The 24007-nt window shown below is 59.5% G+C and overlaps 1 protein-coding gene across 2 annotated transcripts; it reads right to left on the bottom strand.

Moving 5' to 3' along the window:
* Nucleotides 1-2736: 2736 nt before the first annotated feature.
* HDAC11 (histone deacetylase 11) lies at nt 2737-23557 on the bottom strand. Of its 2 annotated transcripts, XM_045551534.1 has the most exons (11): nt 23437-23557; nt 22439-22587; nt 19873-19973; nt 11530-11646; nt 10210-10252; nt 8429-8505; nt 7351-7413; nt 6307-6403; nt 5317-5495; nt 3470-5125; nt 2737-2777 (listed from the first exon to the last, which is right to left on the bottom strand). In XM_045551534.1, coding segments are annotated over exons 1-10 (1032 nt in total). In that variant the 5' UTR covers nt 23439-23557; the 3' UTR covers nt 2737-2777; nt 3470-4921. The 2 variants fall into 2 exon arrangements, with proteins under 2 accessions (XP_045407490.1, XP_045407489.1); XM_045551533.1 differs by lacking the exons at nt 10210-10252; nt 11530-11646 and having other exon boundaries at nt 7351-7594; nt 23437-23527.
* Nucleotides 23558-24007: the final 450 nt, after the last annotated feature.

Here is a 24007-nt window from a genome sequence, read left to right as displayed (position 1 = left end):
GGGAGGCTCCCTTCACCCCAGAGGCCAGGCCTAGGGTATGCCACTGGGTCCTCGGCCAAACAGACCCCATGAGCTCTCCAGCCAGTAGCCTGCAGCCACGGGGGCCTGAGGGGGGCTCAGGCCCGAGGCTGGTGAGCGTGAGGGCCGGATGCACCTGGCCTGGGGTTCTGACCTAAAAGGGCCACCCCCACAGCCCAAAAAGATGCCCGAAACTAGAGATGGAGAAATGGCTTTGCCCTGTTCCTGGGCCAAAAGGGCGATGAGAACAGGAAAGGGTGGCGGGGAATGTGGCCAGTGTCCCATGTTATCATGCACCTGCTGCATGCTGGCCTCACTTCCACCAGCTCGCAGACTCCCCTGCAGAGGAGGAGGCGAAGGGGAGGTCATCTTCCTGGGGTCACACCGCAGAGGTGTGGTGGAGGCAGGATTGGCACCCTGGCCGGCCAACTCTGGAACCTGCGTTCTTTCACCACAGGTCACACCCCGGCCTGGAAAGGTCACGGCTCCGGCCCACCCTGTCCACTGCGCCTCAACACTAGCAATAGCAAGGAGTCCAGAGGAGAACACCCAGGGTGGAGGTGGTGACCGCTCTGCCACTAAGCCACGAGCGCCGTGGGCAAGGGCCTGTGGGCCTCTCCAAGCCTCAGTTTCCCAGTCTGTACAACGGAGCTCAAGGTCCCTGCCCCAGGAGGCTGCTGTGAGGATGACCAAGGATTGGGCGCAAGAGGGTGGTGTGGTACTTGCTGTGCGGGGGCTGGGGTCCCCGTGGCCTCTTGTTGACGTCAGGTCTGGCACACGCTCACCATGCCGTTCCCAGTAAGGAGGCTGTCAGGGGAAGAGGCCAGGAGGCCCAGGTTCTGGTTCCAGTTTGCTTGCCAGGGCGTGGCCGTCTCCCTGGGCCTCAGCCTCCCTATCGGCAAACTGGCGACGCTGCGGGCCCCCGCCGAGCGGGACGAACAGGCCCTCTGGAAGGACACCTTCCTCCTTGAGCACCGCGGCGTGCCCGTCCAGCCGCAGCAGCCGAGGCCGGGCTCCGCGTGCCCTCTGCACAACGGGCAGCAGAACAGGCGGTCTGCGGGGCACCCAGCTCGCCTGTGCACGCACCAATCTGCAGAAGAATTCACTTTGTACTTCGAAAACCCAAGCTGAAAGCTGAACGCCTTCTAGAAAGCCCAGTGTTTGCCAGCAGAGCCGCGTTTCAAGGCTGGAGCGTGGGCGCCGTCTTGCAGGCCCCGGCCTGAGTAGACGGCCATTTGCCCCCAACTGCGGCTCTTCCCTCCCCCGGCCCTGCCGCCACCACCAAGGAGCCTTGCATGTCTGCCTTTCCCCTCTGCGTCCCCGTCTCTTCTGGACAACGGGGCTGCTGGCGAAGGTGCGAGCCGGGGGAAGGGTGTGCAAGTCCAGGTCACGTGTGGGACGCCATCGCCATGCTCACCGTGACACTCTGCCTAGGGGCTGGCTGTGGGTAAAGGGCATAGTTTTGGAGCCAGATGAACTTGGGGCCATTCCCTGGCCTTGCCATTGCCTGACAGTGTGACCTTGGGCACGCCACTTCCTCCCTGAGTCTCTGCCTCATCTGTAAAATCGTGATGACAACAGCGATGACGGGTAACTTGACTGAGCGCTTGCCCTCTGCTTTAAGCACTTTGCAAATATTAACTCATTTAATTCTCAGCACACCTATGAGGTAGGTGCTAACATCCCCACTTTGCAGATGAGTAAACTAAGGCACAGAGGTAAAGTCGCCCAGCGAGCATGGGGGGACTGAGGCCAGGCCGGCGAGGGACGGAGCCCGAGCATTCACCCCTGCACCCTGCGGCCTCCCTAACAGGCATGTGCCAGTATCACTCCTGGCAGCACAGAGCCTCCGCACGCGGGCCTGGAGCAGGGTGTCCCCAGCCAGCGCTGGCTGAGCTGAATGAAACCAACTCAGGGCAGGCTGCCCTGGGAGAGTTCCTAAACCTTAAATATCGGGCTGAGGAGCCAGGGCGGCCCTGTAAGTCTTCCTTCAGATCTGCCCGGGAGTCCTGCTGGGCTGGGAGGGGCATCGTGCCAGCACCGCCCTTGTTTATGCCCAAGGCAGCAGGGTGGGTCCCTTCCTCCTGGCCTCTGTCCCCCACCAGGGCGCTATTTGCCTAGCCTGGGGGGGGGGGGTCTCGTGGGGGCCAAGATTACATCTGGGTGCTGCTGCTTCCAGCTGGAGAGCCCTTAATCGGCCCCACGTGGAGAACAGAGCCATGAGACTCCGAAGACGACATCTCTTTTCCCCGGGCCTGGGCAGCTCAGCGTCCCCTCATGGAACAAGGCCACACCTCCCAAGCTCTCCCCAGATCAGGCGTGTGACGGCCAGTCATCCCCAGCCTGTCCCCACACTTTCCCTGGGCTGCCTGCACCAAACCCTCAGCCACTTCAAGAGGCTGGCCTGGTCCCCTAGGATTTGTGTGGCTTGGGGTATAATTTCTGCACAGCAAAATGCACAGATCCTGGCAACAGCTCTAAACACTCCACCTCGACTGGCCTCGATTCTTCTGCCTGACCTACAGGACAACCGTCATCGTTGCAGCTGGCAGCCACTGGGTGCAAAGTGCCACACACGCCGAGTGCCTTCTGGGTCCTGCAGCTTTTATTTCTGGAAACCCCCTCGGATGAGCATCTTTCATGAGGACTCAGCTCACGGACTCTGGAGCTGAGGCCTTGGTTCAAACCCTTATCCCTCCACTTAGGAGCTGGGGGCTCTCAGCGAGTAACTAAGCCCGTCTATGCCTCAGTTTCTGCACCTGTAAAAGGGGGATAAAAATAGCTCTCAGAGTGCTACGAGGTTCAGATGATTCCCACAGAGGCCCTGGGACAGGCCCGGCCCCGAGCACAGTGGCATCAGTGCAGCCTGTTCCAAGCTCCTCCCGCCCAGCGCAGGGCCAGCCTGGCCCCCTGCCTGCCACCTCCATGTCCTCACGCCCGGGACCCTGCCTGACCCTCGAGGGGTCACCCTGCTCTCCACCTCAGCTGTGTCACTGGCACTAGGGATGCCCTGATCACTCTGCCAGGACAAGGACAAGGTTCTGCCTTCCCCACCTGCCTGCACACCCCAGTCACCCCCGCCGAGCCCCACGCCTGCTCCAGCCGCACCCAGGACTGGAAGACCACCCTCCCAGGGCTCCCTCATCTGCCCCCCACACGGTGCAGAGCCACCACCACCCAGCTCTGCCCGCTTTACCAGACCCCGTCCCCAGTGACCTCAGCCCCCAGGGACCCTAGACCCTTCTGTTTAAAGAGCAGCCCCCAGCCGCCAAGTTTGCGGCAGCTGAGAACACTCTGGGACCCGGCAGAGCTGGATTCATACCTGGCTCCACCACCTCTGAGACCTACTGACACACGTGACCTGGCGCAGACTTCTCACCCCTGCTCAGCCTCAGTTTCCTCATCTACAAAGTGGGAATAACCAGCACAGGACGGGGATGGAATAACACACTAGCATTTATTGAGCAGCCACCCTGCGTCAGGCCTCCTGCTGAGTGACCTCATCTTCATCCCCTTCATCCTCAGGAGGTGGGGCTCTTCACCCCAAAAGCACGCAGCACTGGGTCCGACCCAGAGCCTTTCTGATTCTCCAGGCACAGTGGCTCTGCAGGGACAGCCTGGTCCATCGCCGAGTCCCAGATGTCACAGGCTTGTGTCGGGATGAATGCACGTTAGGTACCTTAAGCCAGATGCAGACAGACCAAAGGCAAGGGCGGGGACTCAGAGTGCACTGTTAGTGCCTGGGGTCTGGTCCAGGTCAGCACTTTTGACAATTTGTGATCGTGGGACCCTCCCGGCTCCAGCACAGGGCACGTGAGGCGGACTGGGAGCACCGAGACGGTAAGGGGCATGAGTCCCGCAGGGGCCGACCGAGGGCGGAGACCTCAGCTGACCCACTTTCCCTGCCCGCCCCCCCACCGCCTTGGGTCGAGGTGGTCCCCGCCCTGCCTCCTGGAGGGCACTGAACGTCACCTTCAGAGTAGGGCAGAGAAGGCCAGCAGTCAGGCCCAGCTTGGGCCCTGGGCACATCGGGTGAGGCCAGGGGTGGCCACGGCCCCGCCCAGGCCCCTGCCCCTGCCCTCACAACCTCCCGCCAGGATGGAGCCTCTGCACTGCCTCCAGGAAGCCCCACCTGGCCTCGCCTTCCAGGGATACCCGCTTCCCTGGGCCCCTCCCACCTGGGCGGCAGCCCCCCCCAGGAGTTCCAGCACTGAGGCCCACCCCCAGCTAAGAATTCTGCCCCCACAACATGACCCTTGCACCAAACAGGTGAGACCATTGTCAAAGCAGGGATCTGGAGGTCCTCAGGCCTCCCCTCCCCTCAGCACTGTGGGGAAGCGCGTCCAGACCTTGCTTTATTGAGAAAGAAGCCCAGATGGGAGAACCCACCTGCACCCGCCCCAGCTATCCCTCCCATCCAGGCCCAGGGCTCTGGCCTGCTGGCTGGGAACCGGGGCCACCTGGCGGCCTGGCTGCAGGGCCCTCCCACAGGCCGGGCCACATGGGTGCCCACGCCCTGGGGCAAGGAGGAGGGTGAAGCAAATCGCAGGACAGAAGAGGAGAGAAGCCCAAACAGGGTACAGATGGAAGATTCCTTGGTCTGACCTCGGTCTGCCGTTCTCCAAATCCAGAACACTCCAAGCCCCGGGCACGTCTCCTATGGCCCTGGGGTCTAACCTGTCCTCCCCCACTCTCAGCGAACTGCCCGCCTCCCCGGGCCTGCTCAGACCTGTGACCCCGTGTGCGTGGTCCCTGGAACCCAGGCTCTGCCTTCAGCCCCTGCCCACAGAGGGCCCAGAGGCCCCCGGGCACCCAGTGGGGAAGAGCGGAGAGGGGCCCACTCCAGGGCCGGCGACCGCGAGGCAGGTGGGGAGACGCCTGGAGGGCGGCGGGCTGGGCACCGCTAGGGGAGCAGCGGTGTGAGTGAGCTCTGTGCCGAGACGCTGGGTGACTCGGGCCCGATGAGCCCCAGGCCGTACAAATTGAGGATGGAGTCAGCAATGATGCGGGCTGTGCGCTTCTGGTACCCGCCCGAGGTCACCATGAGGATGGGCACCTGGCGGCCGCGGACTATCTGGAACACCAGTTCGTCCCGCTTCACAATGCCCTGTGGGGGGTGGGGAGGGCTGACTCAGGCAGGCCTGGACCCCTGTGGTGTCTGGAAGTCCCACTGCAGTCTAGCTCTGCTCCGGGCTGTTGTTCTTCAGCCCCTCTCCTCCCCGACATTAGGCTGCCCACCTTTCCTGCTGCTGCTGCTGAGTCGCAGAGCAGAGCTTGCCCCCCACGGTCAGGACATACCCCAGGGCTGATGGACAGCCCCCCCAGGCGGTCCCCCTCGAGGATGTCGGTGCCCGCGTTGTACACCACCACGTCGGGCAGGTGCTCCTGGAGGGCTTTCTTGATGTTCGTCTCGACTTTATCCAGGTACTCGTCGTCCTCCACGCCCCAGTCCAGCTCCACCTTCCGCCTGATGGCCTCTGCGAGGGAGACACGGACAGGCCGGTTTGCAGGGAAGCAAACAGGCTCAGGAAGACTGTGGTCCCCAGGCAGGACTGGAAGCTGGTCTGTCCGACTCCAGCACTGCCCAGCCTCATGCCGCCCAAACGAAGCCGGAAAGAGCACCAAGGGCTGCCAAAGGGGACCTGGAGGACAGCAGGGGTGTGGCGCTGAGACGCCGTTGCCCCGGGGACACAGAGACCTGTGCCGCGGGGTGAGATCGCGCCGCCCCTCAGCCCTCGCCCAGGCACGCGGACACCCTGTGCCACCCCCGTGCCCAGCTGCAGCACTGTCGCGGTTCAGTGAGAAACTGGTCCCTTGGGCCACGCCAGTCGCTGACGTATCCACACCGGACTCGCCAGCACCTGCTGCAAAATCGTCCCCTACCTGGAAAGGTAGAGCCTCTGTTTTCAAATCTTATCTGAAAGCCTCTTCCTTTTGATTGATGAGTTTAACCCCCTTTCATTTATTTTTACTATTGTATTTGAACTTATTCTTATTTTGTATTTTCAGTTCATCCTATTTTTTTTATTGTCTCCCTTCCTATTTTCTACCAGACAGATGTGTACCATATGCATGTTTACTGGACAGTGTCATGTGATCTTGGGTGGGGCGGGTGACTTCTCCAGGTCTCAGTTTCCTCATCTGTAAAATGGAAACAATTCCCAGTCCCAGGTGCTGTGAGTACGTGGAGTGGCTTCTGCAGGGCCAGCATGTGGGAAACGCCCCGGAAAGAGCGTGTCACACAAGCAAGAACACACTTAAGACGGAGGGGTGTGGGCGGCAGCTCACGCTTGGCAAAGCGGTCCCCAGGGTAGATGTGGCGGTTGTAGACATCCATGATGTACACACGCCGGTCACCCATGAAGTCTCGCTCATGCCCGTTGCCCTGTGGGGAGGACGTGGAAATCACTCACAGGCAGGTGCCCTAAGCACGGCTGGGCCCCCTCCCGCCCCAGCATGGCATCGCGGCTTGCTCTCGGGGGCAGAGGGTTTCATGGCTGCCAAGTGGCAGAGCTGGGACTCAACCTCAAAACCTGGCCCCATGGCCTTCAAGCATGACCTTGAGCAAGTGCCAGCCCTCTTAGTTTCGCCATCTGAGGCAGAAATCCTGGCTGTGCCACCCTCTCAAGTCTGTGGCAGGATTGGTTGGGCCCAGGGACGGAAAAGCAACGCAAAGGACTGTGCGTGTGACTTGGCTCAGGAGCTCAGAGCCTCGAGGACCCGGAGCAGGACCCTGCCTAGCACAAGGCCCCAAGTGCAGTGGGGGGATCCTTCACGAGCCATGGGACCCCCCTCCCGTGCCTGAGCAGAGCAGCTGCCGCGTGCAGGGTCCTGAGGAGGAGGTGCCCCTGCGCTCAGGCAACACGTTCTTCAACAGCGGTCTCGGGGGCCTGAGCCACCCCGAAACCACGCGAGCACCTCCCTGAGGAGCAGGTGCACATGCACCCAGCTGTGCCGGGCAGCGTCCCCGACGACAGTGAGCCTGGGCGCCGCAGCTGGGCTCACAGCACGAGCAGCAGCGTGGGGGGCGGTTTAGGAAGCGCCATCACCTGGCACGTGGTGCGAGGGGCAGTCGGGAGGCGGGAGGGGAGCAATGAGGAGGACCCGCCACCCTGGGCAGAGGGACAAAGACCCTCCGTGTCCAGCCTGCAGGATGGAGCACAGGAGCCAGGAAAGACGCAGGAGGGCAGGGTGGGGCGGCAGAGCCCCGGGTACGGGGGCCGTGTGGCAGGCAGCGGCTGCTGGGGACGAGGAGGAAGACTCTCCTGCCACAGTGGCCTTCTGCCTGGGGCGGCGGGTGCTGAGGGAGCCCAGCCCCCGCACGGCACTCACCTGGTGGGCATCAAGGTCAATGATGGTGGCCCTGGCGATGCCCTCCACACGCTCAAACAGGAACTGTCCAGGCAGGAGAGGGGGATGTGAGGACCCAGACGGGCCCGAGGACCCAGCCTCCAGGGACTCCCAGTTGGTGAGGCCGGGCAGGAGGACACACATGCCTGTCAGGCTCCAGAGAAGCATGTGTGCATGTAGGAGGTGGTCAGGGAAGGCTCCCTGGAGGAGGGGGTGTGGCTGTGCTCTAAAGGGTGAGAGGTCAGGAAGGAGATTCCCTGGGAAGTGTGTAAGGGTGAAGAGGGGAATCCCCCTAGCCCTGGAACTTCACTCCCCAATCTCTGCCTCTCCCTAAGACGCCCAGGCCTAAATGCCTCTCCTCCAGGAAGCCTCACTCCCTCCTGCTCGCCTCCAGGAAGGTCTGGTGTTTCCATCTCACCTGATGGCCCGGCCAGCCTGCTGCCCCACCTGCTGCACCCCTTAATCTATGTCCCCCGTGAAAGCAGGGATCATGCTGGCCCATTCCTGACGCCAGCACAAGGCCAGGCACAATGCAGCTGGGGCACCGTGGGGCCGGACAGCCCAGGAGGCCAGCACCAGCTCTGCGCCTTGCAGCCTCGCGCCCTCACCTCTCTGGGCCAGGCTCCTCCTCTGGGGACCCAGTGAGGCGAGTCACGGAGCACAGCACAGGGCTGAGCGTGCAGTAAGTGCCAGCTGTCATCGGCACCATCACCCTGTCCCCTCCACCCTTCCTCCCACTCGCTTGCAGCAATGCCCTTCTGCCCAGCGCTTAGCACTGCTGACATAGGGCGCGTCCTGCCCTGCCCCGGGCCCCTGGCGCTGTGGGGGCTGTAACAGCTACCTCCCACCACAGGCAGCCCTGCTAAGCTACACGGGAGAAGAGAAGGTGTCAGATATGGACTCAGTTCCAGCCCGGCTGAGCGACCCAGGTGAGCCCCCCACCCGCTGCAAGCCTCAGCCCCCTTCCCTGTGGTGCGCGGCGAGAGCACCCAAGGTGCGGCCGTGCAGGGGCTCCAGGGAGGGCTCTTGGAGGCGGAGCCCCCCATGCCCAGAGACATACCTTGATGGCGAGCGTGATGTCTGCGTAGGCGCAGAAGCCCCCGCCCCGGTCGCTGGAGCAGTGGTGGAAGCCGCCCCCTGCGGACAGGCAGATGGAGGCATGGTCGGCCGGCCCCCTGTCCAGCCGCCCTCCCGCACCCCCTTCTCAGCTCCCTGGACGGCTCCCGGACTCCAGCTTGGCAGACTGAACTGAGCCCTCAGTTCTAGCCACCTCTCAGGGCGTCCCCAACAAGCCGGCCACAGTGCCTGCCCATAACCCCAGGCGACAGGGAGCTCATCACCCCCAAGGCAGAAAGCTGCTCCCTGCCCCCACGGAGCTGGGCCTGCCTCCACGTGACTCCCTGCAGCAGAGGGTGGTGGCACCAGGACCACCTGATCCTGCCTGGGGCGGAAGGGGGGTTGGGAAGGGCACCCTCTGCTGGTCAGGGCTGCCCATGGCAATGGGGAGGGGCTGGAGACCAGGACCCACCGACCCCCGCCCTGCCTCAGACAAAGCCTCACAGCCCCAGGGTGGGCAGCAAGCCCTTCCCCCGCAGCCCCTGGGAGGCCCTGAGTGGCAGGGGCCCTCTGAAATCGAGCCAGACACCTGCCCCCCCAGACGCAAGGGACTTGCCCCTTCCCCCACTCAGGAGGCCATCACAGGATCACAATGGTGTGGTAACAGCCCACACTGAACCCCCATCAGGCACTGAGCTTGCTGAAGACTCCCCACAGCCCTGGAGAGGCACTGTTATCACCAACAGCCCCATTCTACAGATGAGAAGACTGACTACACAGAGGTCAGCAACTTTCCTAGGGTCACAGCTAGGTAACAGCAGAGCTAGGACTCAAACCCAGGCTGCATCACGACCCGGGCTCTCCAGCTCTACCGGGCCACAACACCGTCCATGGGGAAGGGCCCCGCAGGCCCTCCTCGGAGCCCTGCTGTAGACACATGGGCGAGAACCACTCGCTTGTCTGCACAGTAGGGCACCTAAGGACATCGCTGTGCCAGACCTAATGCCAGGCACCGGGCAATACCAACACGGAAGAGACCCCGCCCCTGGCCTGGCGGAGCTCACAGCTGAGGGCAGGCAGACCCCACTATGGGGCTCTGAGCAAGCCACCGGGCTGCTCTCGCCGTTGTCCATTTCCTCATCGGGGAAATGGGCCTGATGGGTTCTGCCTAGCTGACACAAGAGGCTGGATGGGAAAGGGTTTTACAAACTGTCAAGTGCTGTGCCTCCAGGAGGGACAATTACAGGGACAAGGAAGACTGCTGTGTGTAGTCCTTCCGTGAGCCAACCTTGTGGGAAAGTCTGGGGGCTGGGGAGTACGGGCCCTGGGGACCCTGGGTGTATACACCCATCATGACACGACCAAGCCGCTGCGGGCCACCCCAGGCCCCAGGAGACAGGTGGAATCTTTCAGGAGAGACACAGGGAAAAGGTTTCAGTGTCACACAGAGATGCCAGAGGATGGCCAGGCTGTCTGGGAGGGAGGGAGCTCCCTGTCACTGGAAGTATGCACAGGCAGGCCTGGGAAGCCACCTGGGGAACTCTTTAGACAAGGACCCACGTCAGAGGGAGGCCCTGGTGGGGCCTCCCTGCACATCCACCTCCAGGAGGCTGCACATCCACCTCCAGGCCACGCTGTAAGGAGCCTCAGGGTGGCTCCAGAGACACCAGAGCCTCGGAATTCACGGCTGCCACCTCCAGTGTCCTCCCACCCTGCCCCAGCCCCGGACCCGCTTCAGCCTGCGCCATCAGGCCAGGCTGGACATTCCCGAGGCCCAGCACTTACCCACGTTGATGGCCCAGCCCCGCTCCACGGCCAGCTTCCCCGCCTTTGGAGACAAGCAGAGGGTGAGGGCGCAGGCAGCTGATTCCCTCCCTGCCTCCCTCCCCGATCTGCGCACTCATTCCACGCACACGGCTTCCAGCCAGCTGCGGGGCAGAGGAGGAATCCCCCCTCTGAGCAAACTTGGCCAGGGCAGGAAGCAAGTATGAGACCGGCTGGCACATGAGATGTGCAGTGCATAAGCCCCTGTGCAATTTTGCAAGGGAACTTGAAGAAATAAAATTACTTACCATCAATCACAAGTAAGCTGATGATAATTTTAACGTGGCTTTCAAAGGGAAAATGGGCAACTTTTTCCTAATGGAAATATAGTAGACTGGCTACTGAAATCGTGTAGGAAATCATAGTTTTGGGGTAGGTGGTAATATTCCACTAAGCTAAAAATATAAAAAGGTACAGGCCGGGTGTGGTGGCTCACACTAGGATTATAATCCTAGCACTTTGGGAGGCCGAGGCGGGAGGATTGTTTGAGCTCAGGAGTTCGAGACCAGCCCTGAGCAAGAGCGAGACCCCATCTCTACTAAAAATAGAAAGAAATTATATGGACAGCTAAAAAATATATATATAGAAAAAATTAGCCGGGTGTGGTGGCACATGCCTGTAGTCCCAGCTACCCAGGAGGCTGAGGCAGGAGGATCGCTTAAGCCCAGGAGTTTGAGGTTGCTGTGAGCTAGGCTGATGCCACGGCACTCTAGCCCGGGTAACAGAGTGAGACTCTGTCAAAAAAAAAAAAAAAAAACGTACAAATTTGCAAATCTACAAGGAAACTGTAGGGGATCAGCAGGTACTGACCCAGGGCTGGGTTAGACGGCCACACGCTGAAATGTGGAATGTTCCTCTGCCTCCAATTGACAAGGCAGTCTGTGGCTAAGTTCTCAGAAAACTACACACAAGATGTGAGGATTCTTTGTTGTCACCCAACGTGGGGAAGGCGTTGAGATCATGGGCGTTAGTTTTCCATCTTAAGTCTGGGTGCACTAGAGCCATAGTTGTAGGGTATACCCTTCGGGGGACGGAGATATATCTTATATACCAGCAAACACGGTAGGCAATAGGAGGTCACAGGGAAAGGAACAATGAATTCTAATGTCCCAAGATGGGAAAAAAGGCTTTTGGAGAAAGGGTCATTGTTGCTGAGCGCTGAGGAATATTTAGGATTTCGTTCAACTACAGTGTGGGGAGGGCATTCCAGGGCCAAGGAGGTGGGAGGCAGCCTGGGGTGCAGGGGCCCCCAGCCCAGCCGTGCAGCCCCTCCCCACCTACCATTATGGTTCCTCCTGTTTGGGTCCGAAGGGGCCTCAGCACCTTCCTCTGCACGAGGAAGTTGGGGAGAAAGACGACAGGGGGGATTTCCGTGATGGTGGCAACAACAAAGGACCACTGCGGAAAGAGACATGGCTGTCGGCCTCCCACTGCCCCATCCAGAGGCGGCCGGTGGGAAATCAGACCCCCTTGCAACGCCTTGAGCACGGTCTCAAGGTGCCCTTGGATGAATGCCCTGGCCAAGCGCACTTCCTTTGGTGAGAAACCGGAGCTGCGGCCCCCCTGCCCGCGCCGGGCAGTTCACCAGCGCGCTTCTCACGGCCGCCAGCCCACGTGCCTCGGCGCTCCGAGGCCCTCGGCTGCCCTCTCGCGCCTAGAACAGGAACTGCAGAGGGCCCCAAGCCAGCTGTGCGGACGGAGGGCTTTGGGACAACCGGTCCGCCCCCCGCCCACCATTGTACAGAAGGGGACACTGAGGCCCTGGTCTCCTTCCTCCCCTGCACTGCATGGTTTTTTCATCCACCGGGAATCTGAGCTCCCCGCAAAAGGGGCATCCTGCCCTCATCTCCGGTTGCTGAGGCAGGGGGCCTAGGGCACCTGAAAAGTATTTATGCCAAGACCAGGACAGTGTGCCCTGTGACCTCCAAGGCCTCCGGGCAAACACCAGGGCTCTGACTGCCCCACTGCACCCAAATCACGAGCCACCTCCGCCTGCCTGAGACTGCATCTAAGCCTTTCTCCTGCTCCCCCCGACCCCAGGCAGGTCCCTGGTGGGCCCAGCTGTACAGTGCCCAGGGCGAGTCACTCCCTTGGTAGGTGTGCAGTAAGTGCCTGCTAGGCACCCCAAGGCTGGTGCTGGGGGTCTTGTCCCCAGGCCAGGACACTTGCAGCCTAGTCGGGAGGCAGGTAAGTCAAAAGGCACTTACATGCAGTGTCATGGGTGCCATGGAGATGGGTATGGGACACAGAGGAGGTGCCACCTGCAGGAGGTGACGAGTGAACAGGACTCATCCAGATGCAGGGTCAAAGTAAAAAGGCAACTGCCAGCAGAGAAGCAAGTCCACGATCCAGAGAAACTGGGTGCAGCTGGGCCAGGGCAAGGTGCCGTGTCACGTGGGGCTTAGCTGGCTAGCCCAGGCTCATGCATTGTCAGAGCAGTAGGGAGCCACAAATGGTGCTGTCCCAAGCTGCTCTAGCTGCAGCAAGGAGAACCAATTAGGGGAACAAGAATAGAAGCAGCAGCCCCAAGGAGGAAGCAGATAATGAGGGCGTGGGTAGGTGGGAAGGGGAGGTGTAAACAGCATGTGGAGATGGGGGGAGGCAGGGAGGGAGGAGAGGGTTCCAGGAGGAAACCCAGGTGTTGGGCCTGGGGCCTGTAACGGTGATGGCCCCACCTGAGAGGAAAACCTGGGGCAGGTTGGGAAGAAGGTGCCGGGTTCTGCTCTTGATGGGCAAGTCGGCCCCTGGGGCAGCCAGGCTGAGGTTTAGGCGAGGCAGGAGTTCAGGAGAGGGTGGGGCGGAGAGACCCAGGAGACATAACGGGGGTGGGAGAGCGGGAGACTAGGTCGGACCCACAGGACTCCAAGGTTGAAGGGCAAGGGGCTGCCCAGGACAGGGGCGACGGTGGGGGAAGATGCCCAGGAGGCCACGTGAAGGGGTTTCTGGAAGGCGCGGGTGGAGGGAGGCACTGGGGCTGCTGAGGCATCATGGGAGAGAACTGGGAAGCCCGACCAGGGCATCCACCAACCAGAAGGAGAAGGGTTTGGGACGGGAGAGACCCTAGTGCGTTCAGCAAGCAGCTAGCAGATGGGCAGACAGAAAGGCCGAGGGGGGTGTGATGACAGGAAGGGGACATGCCTTGAGGGGCTAGGGGATGCTCCAGCCAGGAGGCACCATGGGGGCCGGCAAGAGGCAGGACATGACCTGTGTCAGGCCCCCAGAGGGCCCCTGTGGCATAGGCCACCGGCCACCCAGGTGACATCTTGCTGGGGTCCTGAGTGTGCTGCCACCCAGGCTGCCCTTTACTGCGGTGAACGCCCATGGGCCACCCCTCCCAGGCTGGCAAGGACGCCCGAAGGCGGGGAAGCTCGCCTCACCCCTCACCCTGTGGAGGGGCTGGTGAGCAGGTCCCACAGGACCCAGACTGCCTGTGGTCTGGAAGGAGAGGTGCCCGTCGGGCCTTCCACGAGCCCGGGGCCCTCTGACGTGGAGGCATCACAGGGCCTGGGAGGGGGCAGGGGTGCCAGAGCTGGGACCAGGAAGGCCGGACAGCTGCAGGACACGCACCTGAGTGTGCACATGTGTGTGCAGAGTGTGCACGGCAGACCCAGAGAAGAGAAGGCCCCTGCCCAGGGCCATCGGCTCCTGTCTGCCACACCCATCCCACGGCCCAGGACGGGCCTGGCATGCGGCAGGTACAGAACCATGGTTTTCTAGCAACGAATGAACAAGTGAGCCACTGAAGGAGCATGTTAAGTCACTGCCTGCCTCCCTCCCTGGGCAAGCCAGCAGGGGAGAGAGGCCGAAAGATGATGAAGCCGAATCCCAGCCTCCTGCGAGACCCAACCGAGACGCAAAACCGCAGGAAGGCACTTCTCTCCGCGTGCTCCGCAGCCACCGCTGTCCCAGCACTGTGCCAGGACAGGTTCCACGGGGAGGCAAGCTTGGGAAACACTGCTTACTTGCGTCACCCACTTCCTGGAAACTCACAACACACTCTGGCGTGGAGAAGGCTCTGAGGAGCTCTGCAGTGAACGACCCCCTCAACTTTGCTTCACCCAGTGTTTCCCAAGCTGTCTGACGAAGACTTCCGCCAGCCCCCTTCGCTTTTTACACAACACATGCCCGCCTTCCGCAAAGCTGCGGCGGCGTGGGATGTGCTTGGGAACCTCAAAGCTACAAACTGGATCTGACCTGGTCCAGGGGCCAGGTGCAGCCACCCGGAGCACGTGTGGGACTCAGCCAGCGGGGCCAGCCCCCACAGCAGAAGGCGTGCGTGTGTCTGCCACACCAGCCCCAGGAGACGAGTCCCTCGGGGAGCAGCAGGCTTCGGGCAGCGAGGAGGAGGCTGGCACCTGGGCCCTCTCCCCAGCCCAGCAACGGTTTCTGCACAAGGCAGCGATATGGTTACCGATACTCCAGGCTGTGCTGTTCAATCTGGTAGCTGCCAGCCACATGTGGCCGCTTAGCTATGATTTCAAATTAATCAAAATCTTGAAAAATTAGAATTCCATTCCTCAGTCACACTTGCCACATTTCAAGAGCCACGTGCGGCTAGTGGCTACTGGACTGGACAGAGCAGAACTGGAACGTTTCCATCCTTGTGGACGATTCTGTTGGACAGCATAGCTCCTACTGGTGGCCGCGGCAAAAAATAAACAGAGGGGTGGGGCAGACTGTGGCTGGGAGCTGGGTGAGGGGAGGAGAGAAGGGGGCCCTGGCCAGAGCAGGCAGTGTGGTCAGAGGAGTGACAGGTGCGCCCGGGCGTGGGGGGCACCAGGGATCACTGGGTGACATCTGGAGATTGGCTGACAAACGGCAGGGGGTAAGCAACAGAATGCCAATGACAAAGCAGCCAGTCAGGGAGCCATGGAGAGAGGCCTGGAGGACGGGGCAGGCAGGGACGTGCCACAGTGCCACGGACAGGTACTTTATCTGGGGCTTGCGGCAGGCTGCAGAGGGCCCGCCCACACCGGGCTCAGAAGTCCTCCTCAGCATCAGAACGGTCCAACTCAGGGTCTGCCACGGGCTGCATGAATTTGGGCACAACTCTTCACTTTTACGTGCCTCCATCTGCCTCGTCTATAGAACAGCGCTTGGGTGAGGTCGTGGGCGTGGAAACCGGTCAGAAAGGCCTGTCCTGTCGCCCAGTCTAAAATATCCCCACCTGGGCCCCCAGGAGGCCCACCCCAGCCTCATCTTTCCACGCAGCACTTGTCCCTACCTGGGGCTACAGTATGTCCCGGTCCGTATCTGTCTCCCTCGGAAAGATGCCCGCTCCACGGGGCAGGCCCGTGGTTCTGTCCAGACAGTGCTGACAATGCCGGGCACATGGTGGGTGCCTGCAGCACATCCTGTTAATCTCCTTTTCTGGCAAGTGCACCCACTGCCCTTCCTGCACCCTGCTCCTGATGGAAACCCCACCTGCACTGCCCCAGGAGAGCCATGACTGACATGGGCTATGACAGCCTGGCCGCCTGCTGCTGAGCCGGGCAACCTGTGGGGACACACACTCACCTGAGCCCCCTGTGGGACCAGGCTGAGGCCACGCTTCCAGCCCACACCTGTGCTCAATTCCTTCCCCTACCCTCTGCCACCCGCCTGCCTCCACCAGGCTCACCTGAAATCACCTGCACCTGGATCCCCAAATCACGTTCTGCTTCTAGGGCTCTGGTTCTCCCAGTATGGTTCTGGACGGGCAGCTCTGTACCACTGCAGAATGCATTAGAAATGCAGGTGCCCAGTCCCCCCCAGACATCCTGAACCAAACCCCTGGGAGTAGGGCCCAGGAGTCTGTTGCAACAAGGCCTCCAGTGATTCTGATGCTCGCTCAAGCCTGAGAACCACCGTGCCAGGGACCGAGACCTAATGCTGAATGAATGCATTATGCGCCCAGCCTGATGCCACCACCCACCAAAGGGCAAAACCTGCAAACTTCCCCATCCCAGGGCTTGTCCAGGTGGACGGCCAGGCCAGGCTGTCAAAGGGTGGAAACAACTCCAATGTCCACAAACTCAAGAACGGATAAACCAATATGGTGTCCCCGTACAACGGACCATTTAGCGCTGGAAAGGAATGAAGTGCTGAGACAGGCTCAACATGGATGAGCCCTGAAAACACTGTGCTGAGACAGCCAGACTCGAAGACCATGCATTGTATGAGTCCATTCATAGGAAGCGTCCGCCACAGGCGCATCCAGAGACAGAATGCAGACTGTGGGCTGCCCAGGGCAGGGGTAGGGGGGACGGGCAGCGATTGCTCACAGGGAACAAGGTTTCCTTCGGGGGTGATGAAAACGTTTTGCAGCTAGACAGAGCTGGTGGTGAACTGCATTGTGAATGGACCACACACCACCAAGCTGTACACTTCAACATGGTTAATGGTTAATTTTGTTACCTGAATTTTACCACAATAAAAAGCATTGTTTTTAAAGGAGAGAGGGGCCCCGTAAGGGAAGAAGAGACAAGTAAGAGAGAGTTGGAGACCCTGAGCATCTCGTTCCCCCAGAGACTCTCCCAGGCACTTCTGCCTGCCAGGTGCTGCATGCTGAGGTCTCCCTCTGCCCACAGCTCACTGGAACACACTGGAGCTACTTCTGCCTCAGGGTCCTCGCACTTCCCAGAGGTGCACCCCTCCTGCTCCCTCCCTCCCAGTCTGCGATCTCAATCCTCCCCATCCCCTTTCCTGCTGTCCCTTCCTCTCCTCACCACCCTGAGCACCTTCTAACATTCTGTATTATTACTTAATCATTAGGTTTACTGCCTGACTCCCCCACCTATACACCAGCTCCCTAAGGAAAGGGACTAATCCATCCCATCCCCACAGCACCTAGAACACGGTGCTCACTAAGCACCTACAGTGCCAAGCACTGCCCAGCACAGGGTGCAAAGGACAGGAAGCTGCACGGCACTAACCACACCCCATGGCAAACTGGAGAAGGCAGAAGGCAAGAGCCCGGGGCTGGCCCATCCCAGACTGTGGGCCTTGCACACGACAGGCACTCAACAAACATTCGTTTCCCTGAACTGACGTCATCTTGCGAACGCCAGGCTCCTGCTTCTCCTTCAGGCCACCCCAGTGCAGGGCCAGGCATGCGCCCCGGACCAGGGGAGAGGGCGGAGTGGGAAGAGGTGGGAGCGGCGTGGGCGGCACAGCACACACACAGAACGCCCAGGGAAAGGCAGCCCTGGGAAAGCCGCAGGGACTCTCCAAGGCCCTGCTCTGGGTGCCCACGGCAGAGGAAAGAGAAAAGAAACACTGCAGACATCGGGGGCGAGGCAGATGCTCCTGACGCCAGATGCCAGACGATGTCTGAACTGGGCATGGGTCTCACCTGAGCAGCAACGGCATGTCACACCATGTCACTCTCCTGCTCAAATCCCTCTCGTGACTGACCACAGTGCCTGGAACGAAATCCACACTCTCCCCATGGCCTGGGAGACCCTGCGTGGCCTGTGCTACTGGCCTCCCTCACTGCACCACGCACCAGGGCAATGTTTTGTTCCCTTCTGTCTGGCCACCAAAGCATCCTTCTCCCCTTCAGGAGACCAAGTCCCCTCCCCACTCCAGGCCCGCAACTCTGGAGCACTCTTCCTTCAAAGCTCCACATGAGTATCACCTACTCCTGTCTTTAGATTCAGCTCAAACCTCACCTCCTCTGTGAGGCCCTCCCTGACCACCCAGTTACCCTCTATTCTTCATTTTCTTCACAGCCCTTGGTGATCTCTGAAATGCTCTTGGGATGGCTACTTTATTTTCAATCTTCCACACCTAAAATGCAAATCCATGGGAGTTTGGACCCTTGCTGTCTTATTCTTCTCCTCGTATTTGGCACACAGTTGGCATTCAATACAGACGTGCTGACTGACTACCTCCTCACCTTACAAGGTGCTATGGAAATCATCATCTTTCTTCTTTTGGTCTGGCTGCCAGGGAGCTCCAAGCCAAATATCCAAGCTCCAAGCTCAATCACCACTGTGGTTAACCTTTTCAGTTGACATATCTGAATTCTCCTCCTGCCTTTGACCTCAATTTTCTACTTAAGACTTGACCTGGTAACACTTTTTTAAATTATTACTTATCACACGGTACGCTGCTTTCAGGCTTTTGGGGGATCAAGGCCAGGCACACAGCCTGCCCTGCAGAGTTCCCCTGAAGTCCCCTTAAATGGGTAGGGTCCTGGAGCCTGGCCCCCTATCCCCAGCCTTCTCCTGGCCCACCCACCTCAGCCCGGCCCCACTCTGTCCTGGTTTCTCCCTGTCCCAACGGAGTGGCCCATCCCCGCCCTCCCCTCCCTGTCTCGACTCCAGCAGGCATGCCCTCCCAGCCCAGCCCCAGGCTGTGGACTGTGCCCAGGAAACCAGAGCAGTCAAGCGCTGGGCTCCCTGCCAAGGCCTCACACACCTCTCTCTCCCAGGAGCCAGGTTTCAGCCTCTTCCTGGTAATCTTTTATGAGCTCACACTGTCACAGCACCATCTAGAATTCTCACAGCTCGGGCTGGGGGAGCAGGGAAGGTAGCAGCCATGACCTGGAAGACCGGACTGGTGTCCTGCCAGGCCTGACTGACTGTGCAGGTGCCCTTGAGCAAGCACAGCATCTTTCCGGGCCTAGGCTGCTCCACCTGTAGAGCAGAGGGGCCTAGTGACCTCTCGTATTCACTGTGGCTCTGAGTCTAGGGTGAGTCCAGCCAGGAAGCGTGGGGGTCAGGGCTCCCACACCCTTGGAGCAGAGAACCTGTGGCATCCCTGACCCCAGCACCACCAGGGCAGGCTGCAACCCCTGCCCTAGCCTCTCCTCTGCCCCACACAGGGGACTGAATGAATGCCTCGGCCCTCAGAATCCCTCCTCCAGAAGGAGGGCACAAACCGGCAGCCAGTGTGCTCAGTTCGGTCTGCAAGCAGGATTTAAAAATCTTAAAGTAAGTTGCTACATTAAGAAATCAAGAAATGTCACTTAATAACCTGGATTTCGGCTTCTCCTTGAAGGCAGGCGCTCTGGCCCTGCTGGGCCCACAGGGGAGCTGAGCAGCAGCTGCCCGCCTGGGAAGGGGCGGGAGTTCTCCAGGTCACCCCACACACCACCACTGACCTGCCTATTTGTTTATGTTTCCTGCTGGGCCCTGGGTTTCAAACTAATTTTTAGCCCAACAATTTTCAACAAGTCTTTAGCAGAAATCCTTGGAACAGAATCTTAAACTTCAGCCCAATAGAAAAATAGGCCAAAGTGGAAGAGCTTTGGTTGGATGGGAACAGGAGGCTAGGGTACCACCCCAGCCCCCCACCATCCCAGCAGGGGTCTCTGAGGCTGGTCCACAGAGCACAGATTGATGGTCGCTAACGCAGAAGCCCAGATCTCCTATGCAGATTCGGTCTCCACCAGCCCACATACCTACTTGCATTCCCACTAGAGAAGAGAGCTCACTGCCTCCACAGTGGCCCGGCCCACCCTGGGGTCTGACTTTTTATGACCGCTCTCTCCTTCTCTTAGAGAACACAGACTTACATGATTCCCCTGCACCAGGGACAGGAATAGGTGCCCCTTGAGGCTGTGCTTCCCCAGGCTGAGCTGCCCCCCTCCTCTGGCCACTCCTCCGGGCCACAGCCCCCCAGCCCACTGTCCTGTACCTTCAGCTCGTTGAGATAGCGCCTCGTGTGCACCACCAACAGGTCCTCGTCTGAGGCCTCCCTCGCCTCCACCAGCATGGAGTCAGACAGCAGCTTCTCTTCTGAAACCACAAATTGAACAAACACCCTGCTCCGCTGCTGACCTCAAGGCCAGGCCCAGCCTCTGCCCTTCCCACAGGCTACAGACTTAGCCTCTGGCAGCCTGTGCCCAGGAGGTGGGCACTGTGGCTTGTGGGCATTCTGAGAAAGGGCTGCTTGCCTGGCCAATGTGGGCAATGGCTAGGCCCTCTGGCCAAGGGGCACTGAACATGATGCACAGTGACTCCATGCTTCCCAAGCCACTGAGAGCCACAAGGTAAGCTCAGGTGTGACTGGACAACTTTCAGAGGCAAGTGGCACAAGGGTCAACAATATTAACTCTCAAGGTGAGAAAACCTCTTCTTAGGAATTCTCCCTCCACCTTCTGATGACATCATGGGAGGCTCAGTGTGGTGTGGCCCTTCCTTAATACCTGCCTAAGCCCTGATCATTTCTCTTTTGAACCAGCAACCAGGCTCACAGCCTGCAGGCAACAATAACCAGCCTGAATTGAATTGCAATGTTTTCATTGCATTTATTTTTTACCATGACCTTCTATTTATGGCAAGCGAAATTGCCTTTTCCCACTTAGATGACATAATATTTCCTTTTAAAACACGTTTAAGTGGTTCCCCCGCAACCAAGGCTAAGTCATTAAAAATATGAAGTAAATAATGGAACAGGTGGCATGAGGAGATGGCAAGGTCCCAAGAGTGGTTTGCAACTGACTGATATTTGGGAAACACATTATTTCCTCACTTCTTACATACACCAGACAAGATTCGTTCCATTCTGCAAAAGAAGACAGTGAGGCTGATAGCAGGAAGTAGCCTAGGACACTGAGAACCAGACCACGATGCTCTGAGCTCTAGGGAAATCAGAATCTAGGGGACTTGTTTCAATGAGTCACCCTTAGAAACAAACCCTGGTAGAAACCAACAAGTCCCATACATTTTCCACATATAGCTCCAGGAAGTACTCCCTTCCCAGAACGTTCCATGGTCTCTACTGACTTCAGGCAAAGGACCAGCTCCTTTCCTGACACAGCATCTGAGGCCGTTTTGCCATGTGGCCCCTGCCTCCCTTCCATCCTCATCCTCAGAAGAGAGAGGAGGGAACTCAGGACAACTGGTGGCTCTGAGATAAGGGAGATAAGGAAGCCTTCTGTCGAGCTACTGGGTGATGCGGAACCCAAGAAGGAGCAATAGATAGAACAACTCCAGCTGGGTCTGCTGTAAATAGAGCATAAGGACCATATTTAGGAAGGCAAGAGAACCACTGCAAGGTGACAGGCAGGTGGGCTCCACTCAGCTTGCCAGGGTTCTCACCATCACTGAACACCACTGGGGCACTTAATATTTTTCTTTGAATGCTCATTCTGGTCACTACCACAAATGGAAAATCAGTATCACTTGCCATAAATAGAAGTTAACCAAAAAAAAAAAAAAAAACACAGTGGAAATAAGCAGTGTTATTAATCTCTAATTCCACCTTATTTTCCGTAAGACACAGAACCTGAGGCTTGCTCTAGATTTGTTGAAAAGGAAGATGGGGTGGGAAGTGGTGGCTCCCACCTGTAGTCTCAGCACTCTGAGAGGCTGAGGGGGGAGGATCGCTTGAGCCCAGGAGTTTGAGGTTGCAGTGAGCTATGATGATGTCACTGCCTCCCACCCGGGGCGACAGAGTGAGAACCTGTCTAAAAAAAAAAAAGAAAGAAAGAAAGAAAAAGAAAAAAAAGAAAAGGGAGATGGGCTTAGGTGTTAAACATGGGCTAGCTCCAAAGTGAAACTTTCTCCATGATGTGATCACAAGAGTTGTATGATTTAAAAATATTCAATGTTTCATTCTATACCAGGTAACATTTCCTAATTCTCTCAATTAAAGGACCCCTGATATAGGGAACAAGAATATTCATGCATGAGCCTACTGTGATGCCTGAATTTGCCACCTAAATCAGGCCCCGGATTACAAACCACAGTAAAAAACAAAACAAAACAATGTGCTCTCCAGAACATCACCTCGCTCAGTGGAATGAGCTGTGAGGTGGGGAGCCTGGAGCTTTGAGTTCTGAACCTCACTCTGCCTTTTAGGAGCTGTATGACCATGGGCATGTTTCCTAACCTTTCTGGGCCCCAATTCTCTCCATCTGTAAGCAAGGGGGTTGGAATAAAGGTTCTCTATCTCCTGGACTCTCTGAACTTCAGGGAATGGACTTGGACTCCCCCCAACTTCAGCTCCCCTTCCACTGGGCCTCTGGGGGCAGAGGCAGGACTAAGGTCCACCTCAGTGGGGAACGAGTGGGAGTCTGAGACAGGAACATAGGCTTAGGGGTCTGTGTTGGAAAGATCCTTTAGACAGCACGGGTGCAAGGCAGTCTGAGGACCAAAACTAGAGCCAGGAGAGTCTGAAGCTTATGTTGGGGACAAGGATGGGGAGAACAGGTGGGTTGGAGGAAGGAAATGTAGGGTCTGAGGTGAGCCTTCCATACCTTTTAGGAAATTGATCACTTTGCCCCATTTCCCCGCATCAAAAGGGTGCAGCTTCTCCAGGCCCATGAAGGTGATGTTGTAGCGTGGCGAGTACACGATTGGCCAGCGTGTGTCTGGCACATGCTGGTACAGCTGTGTTGTGTGTAGCCTACCATGTGCAAAAGGACAGACACACAGATGAGGGCAGCCTTGGGGCAGCAAGCAGCCTCCTCCTCCCGAGCCCACTTGGATTGACCAGGCAGCCCTGACCCAGCACCGCCAGCCCTCTCACCACAGAAAAGGGCCACGTGACGACAGCAGCAACAGTAACAGCTCCTCACTGAGCACTAGCTGCCTTCCCCCACCCACTTCCAACCCCTCCCACAGCAGCCTTGGGAGGTAAGCACCACAACGGCTCAGAGAGGGGACCAGGTGTGCCCAAGGTCATCCGCAGGTCTGTGGAGAAGCGGGTATGCACCCAGCTGTGTCTGGCTGCAAGCCCTCAGCCCCTCCACACTGCAGTGACTACCCCAACAGCTGTGCGGTCCTAGGCCTCAGCTGCAAAGTGTGTGGCTGCTGCCAGGGCTGAAATGATGCAGCTAAGGAGCTGGGCACAGAAAGCGCACAGAAACCCAAGTGCGGACTCGCAGGGGCTGCGGCCCAACCCGGTGCAAGCGTCGGGGGTCACTTGGGGCCCGCAGCGCGGCCGCTCGCCCCCCAGCACACCCTCACGGCCACCACACAGGCACGAGAAACCCACGCCAGTGGCTGCCACTGCGGGGGCCCGCACAGCTGGCGGGGCCGGGGTAGGGCAGACGTCAGACCCACGCACGGCGCCAGCCCCTCCGGGTCGGGACCTCGAGCGGCGGCCCGAGCGCTCCCTCGCCCGCCGTACCCGGGTCCGCACCTGGCGGGCCCACCCTGCCGCCCACGCACTCGCCCTCCCGCCACGGCGACCTCTGGGAACCCCCAGGGCTCGGCTTGGCGTCCCGCCCGCACCCGACCCCGCCGCACTCACATCCCGGCGCTGGGCCCTCCCTGCGCCGGCCGCCGCTCCGCCACCAGGCGGGGCGGGCGCGGGCGGGACAGGCCGGCCCAGGACACGCCCCCGGCCTCGGCTCCTCCCCTGGGGGCGGGGCTCCGGCGGGCTCGGCGGCGCTCTGCCCGCGCCCGCGCCTGCGTCACAGAGGGCGGTGTCCCGCGCGCCGTTCGCCCCCGGGAGGAGGCCACGCCCCCAATGCCCATCAAACGCGAAGTCCCGCCCGCCACAGACAAATGCCCAGTGGAATCTCTTCTGGCTCAGAAAGCGACGCCCCTCCTATCAAGGGCGCGGCATGGAGGGGTGGAACGTGCCGCTTCGCCCCGCCCAGGGCCGTGGTCACGTTATGTCCCGCCCCCCGGCCTGTTCCCAAACTAGGTAGAAACAGCCTGAGAGTTCGGAACACCTGGTTTCGCCTTGGACTGTGCAGCTGCTTTGCTGTGTGACCTTGGCCGGCAGTCTGCGTTCTTTGGGCCCATGTTTCCACTAGTAAAATGTGGGGGCGGGGAGAGTTGCTCTGGCCCTGCTCTCTCTGGCCTAATGGGAACCA

The sequence above is a fragment of the Lemur catta genome, chromosome 5 (assembly GCF_020740605.2).
Source record: "Lemur catta isolate mLemCat1 chromosome 5, mLemCat1.pri, whole genome shotgun sequence".
In the NCBI taxonomy this organism is placed as follows: domain Eukaryota; kingdom Metazoa; phylum Chordata; class Mammalia; order Primates; family Lemuridae; genus Lemur; species Lemur catta.
The sequence above is the reverse complement of the archived record's forward strand: the minus strand, read 5'-3'. Positions and strand labels throughout refer to the sequence as shown.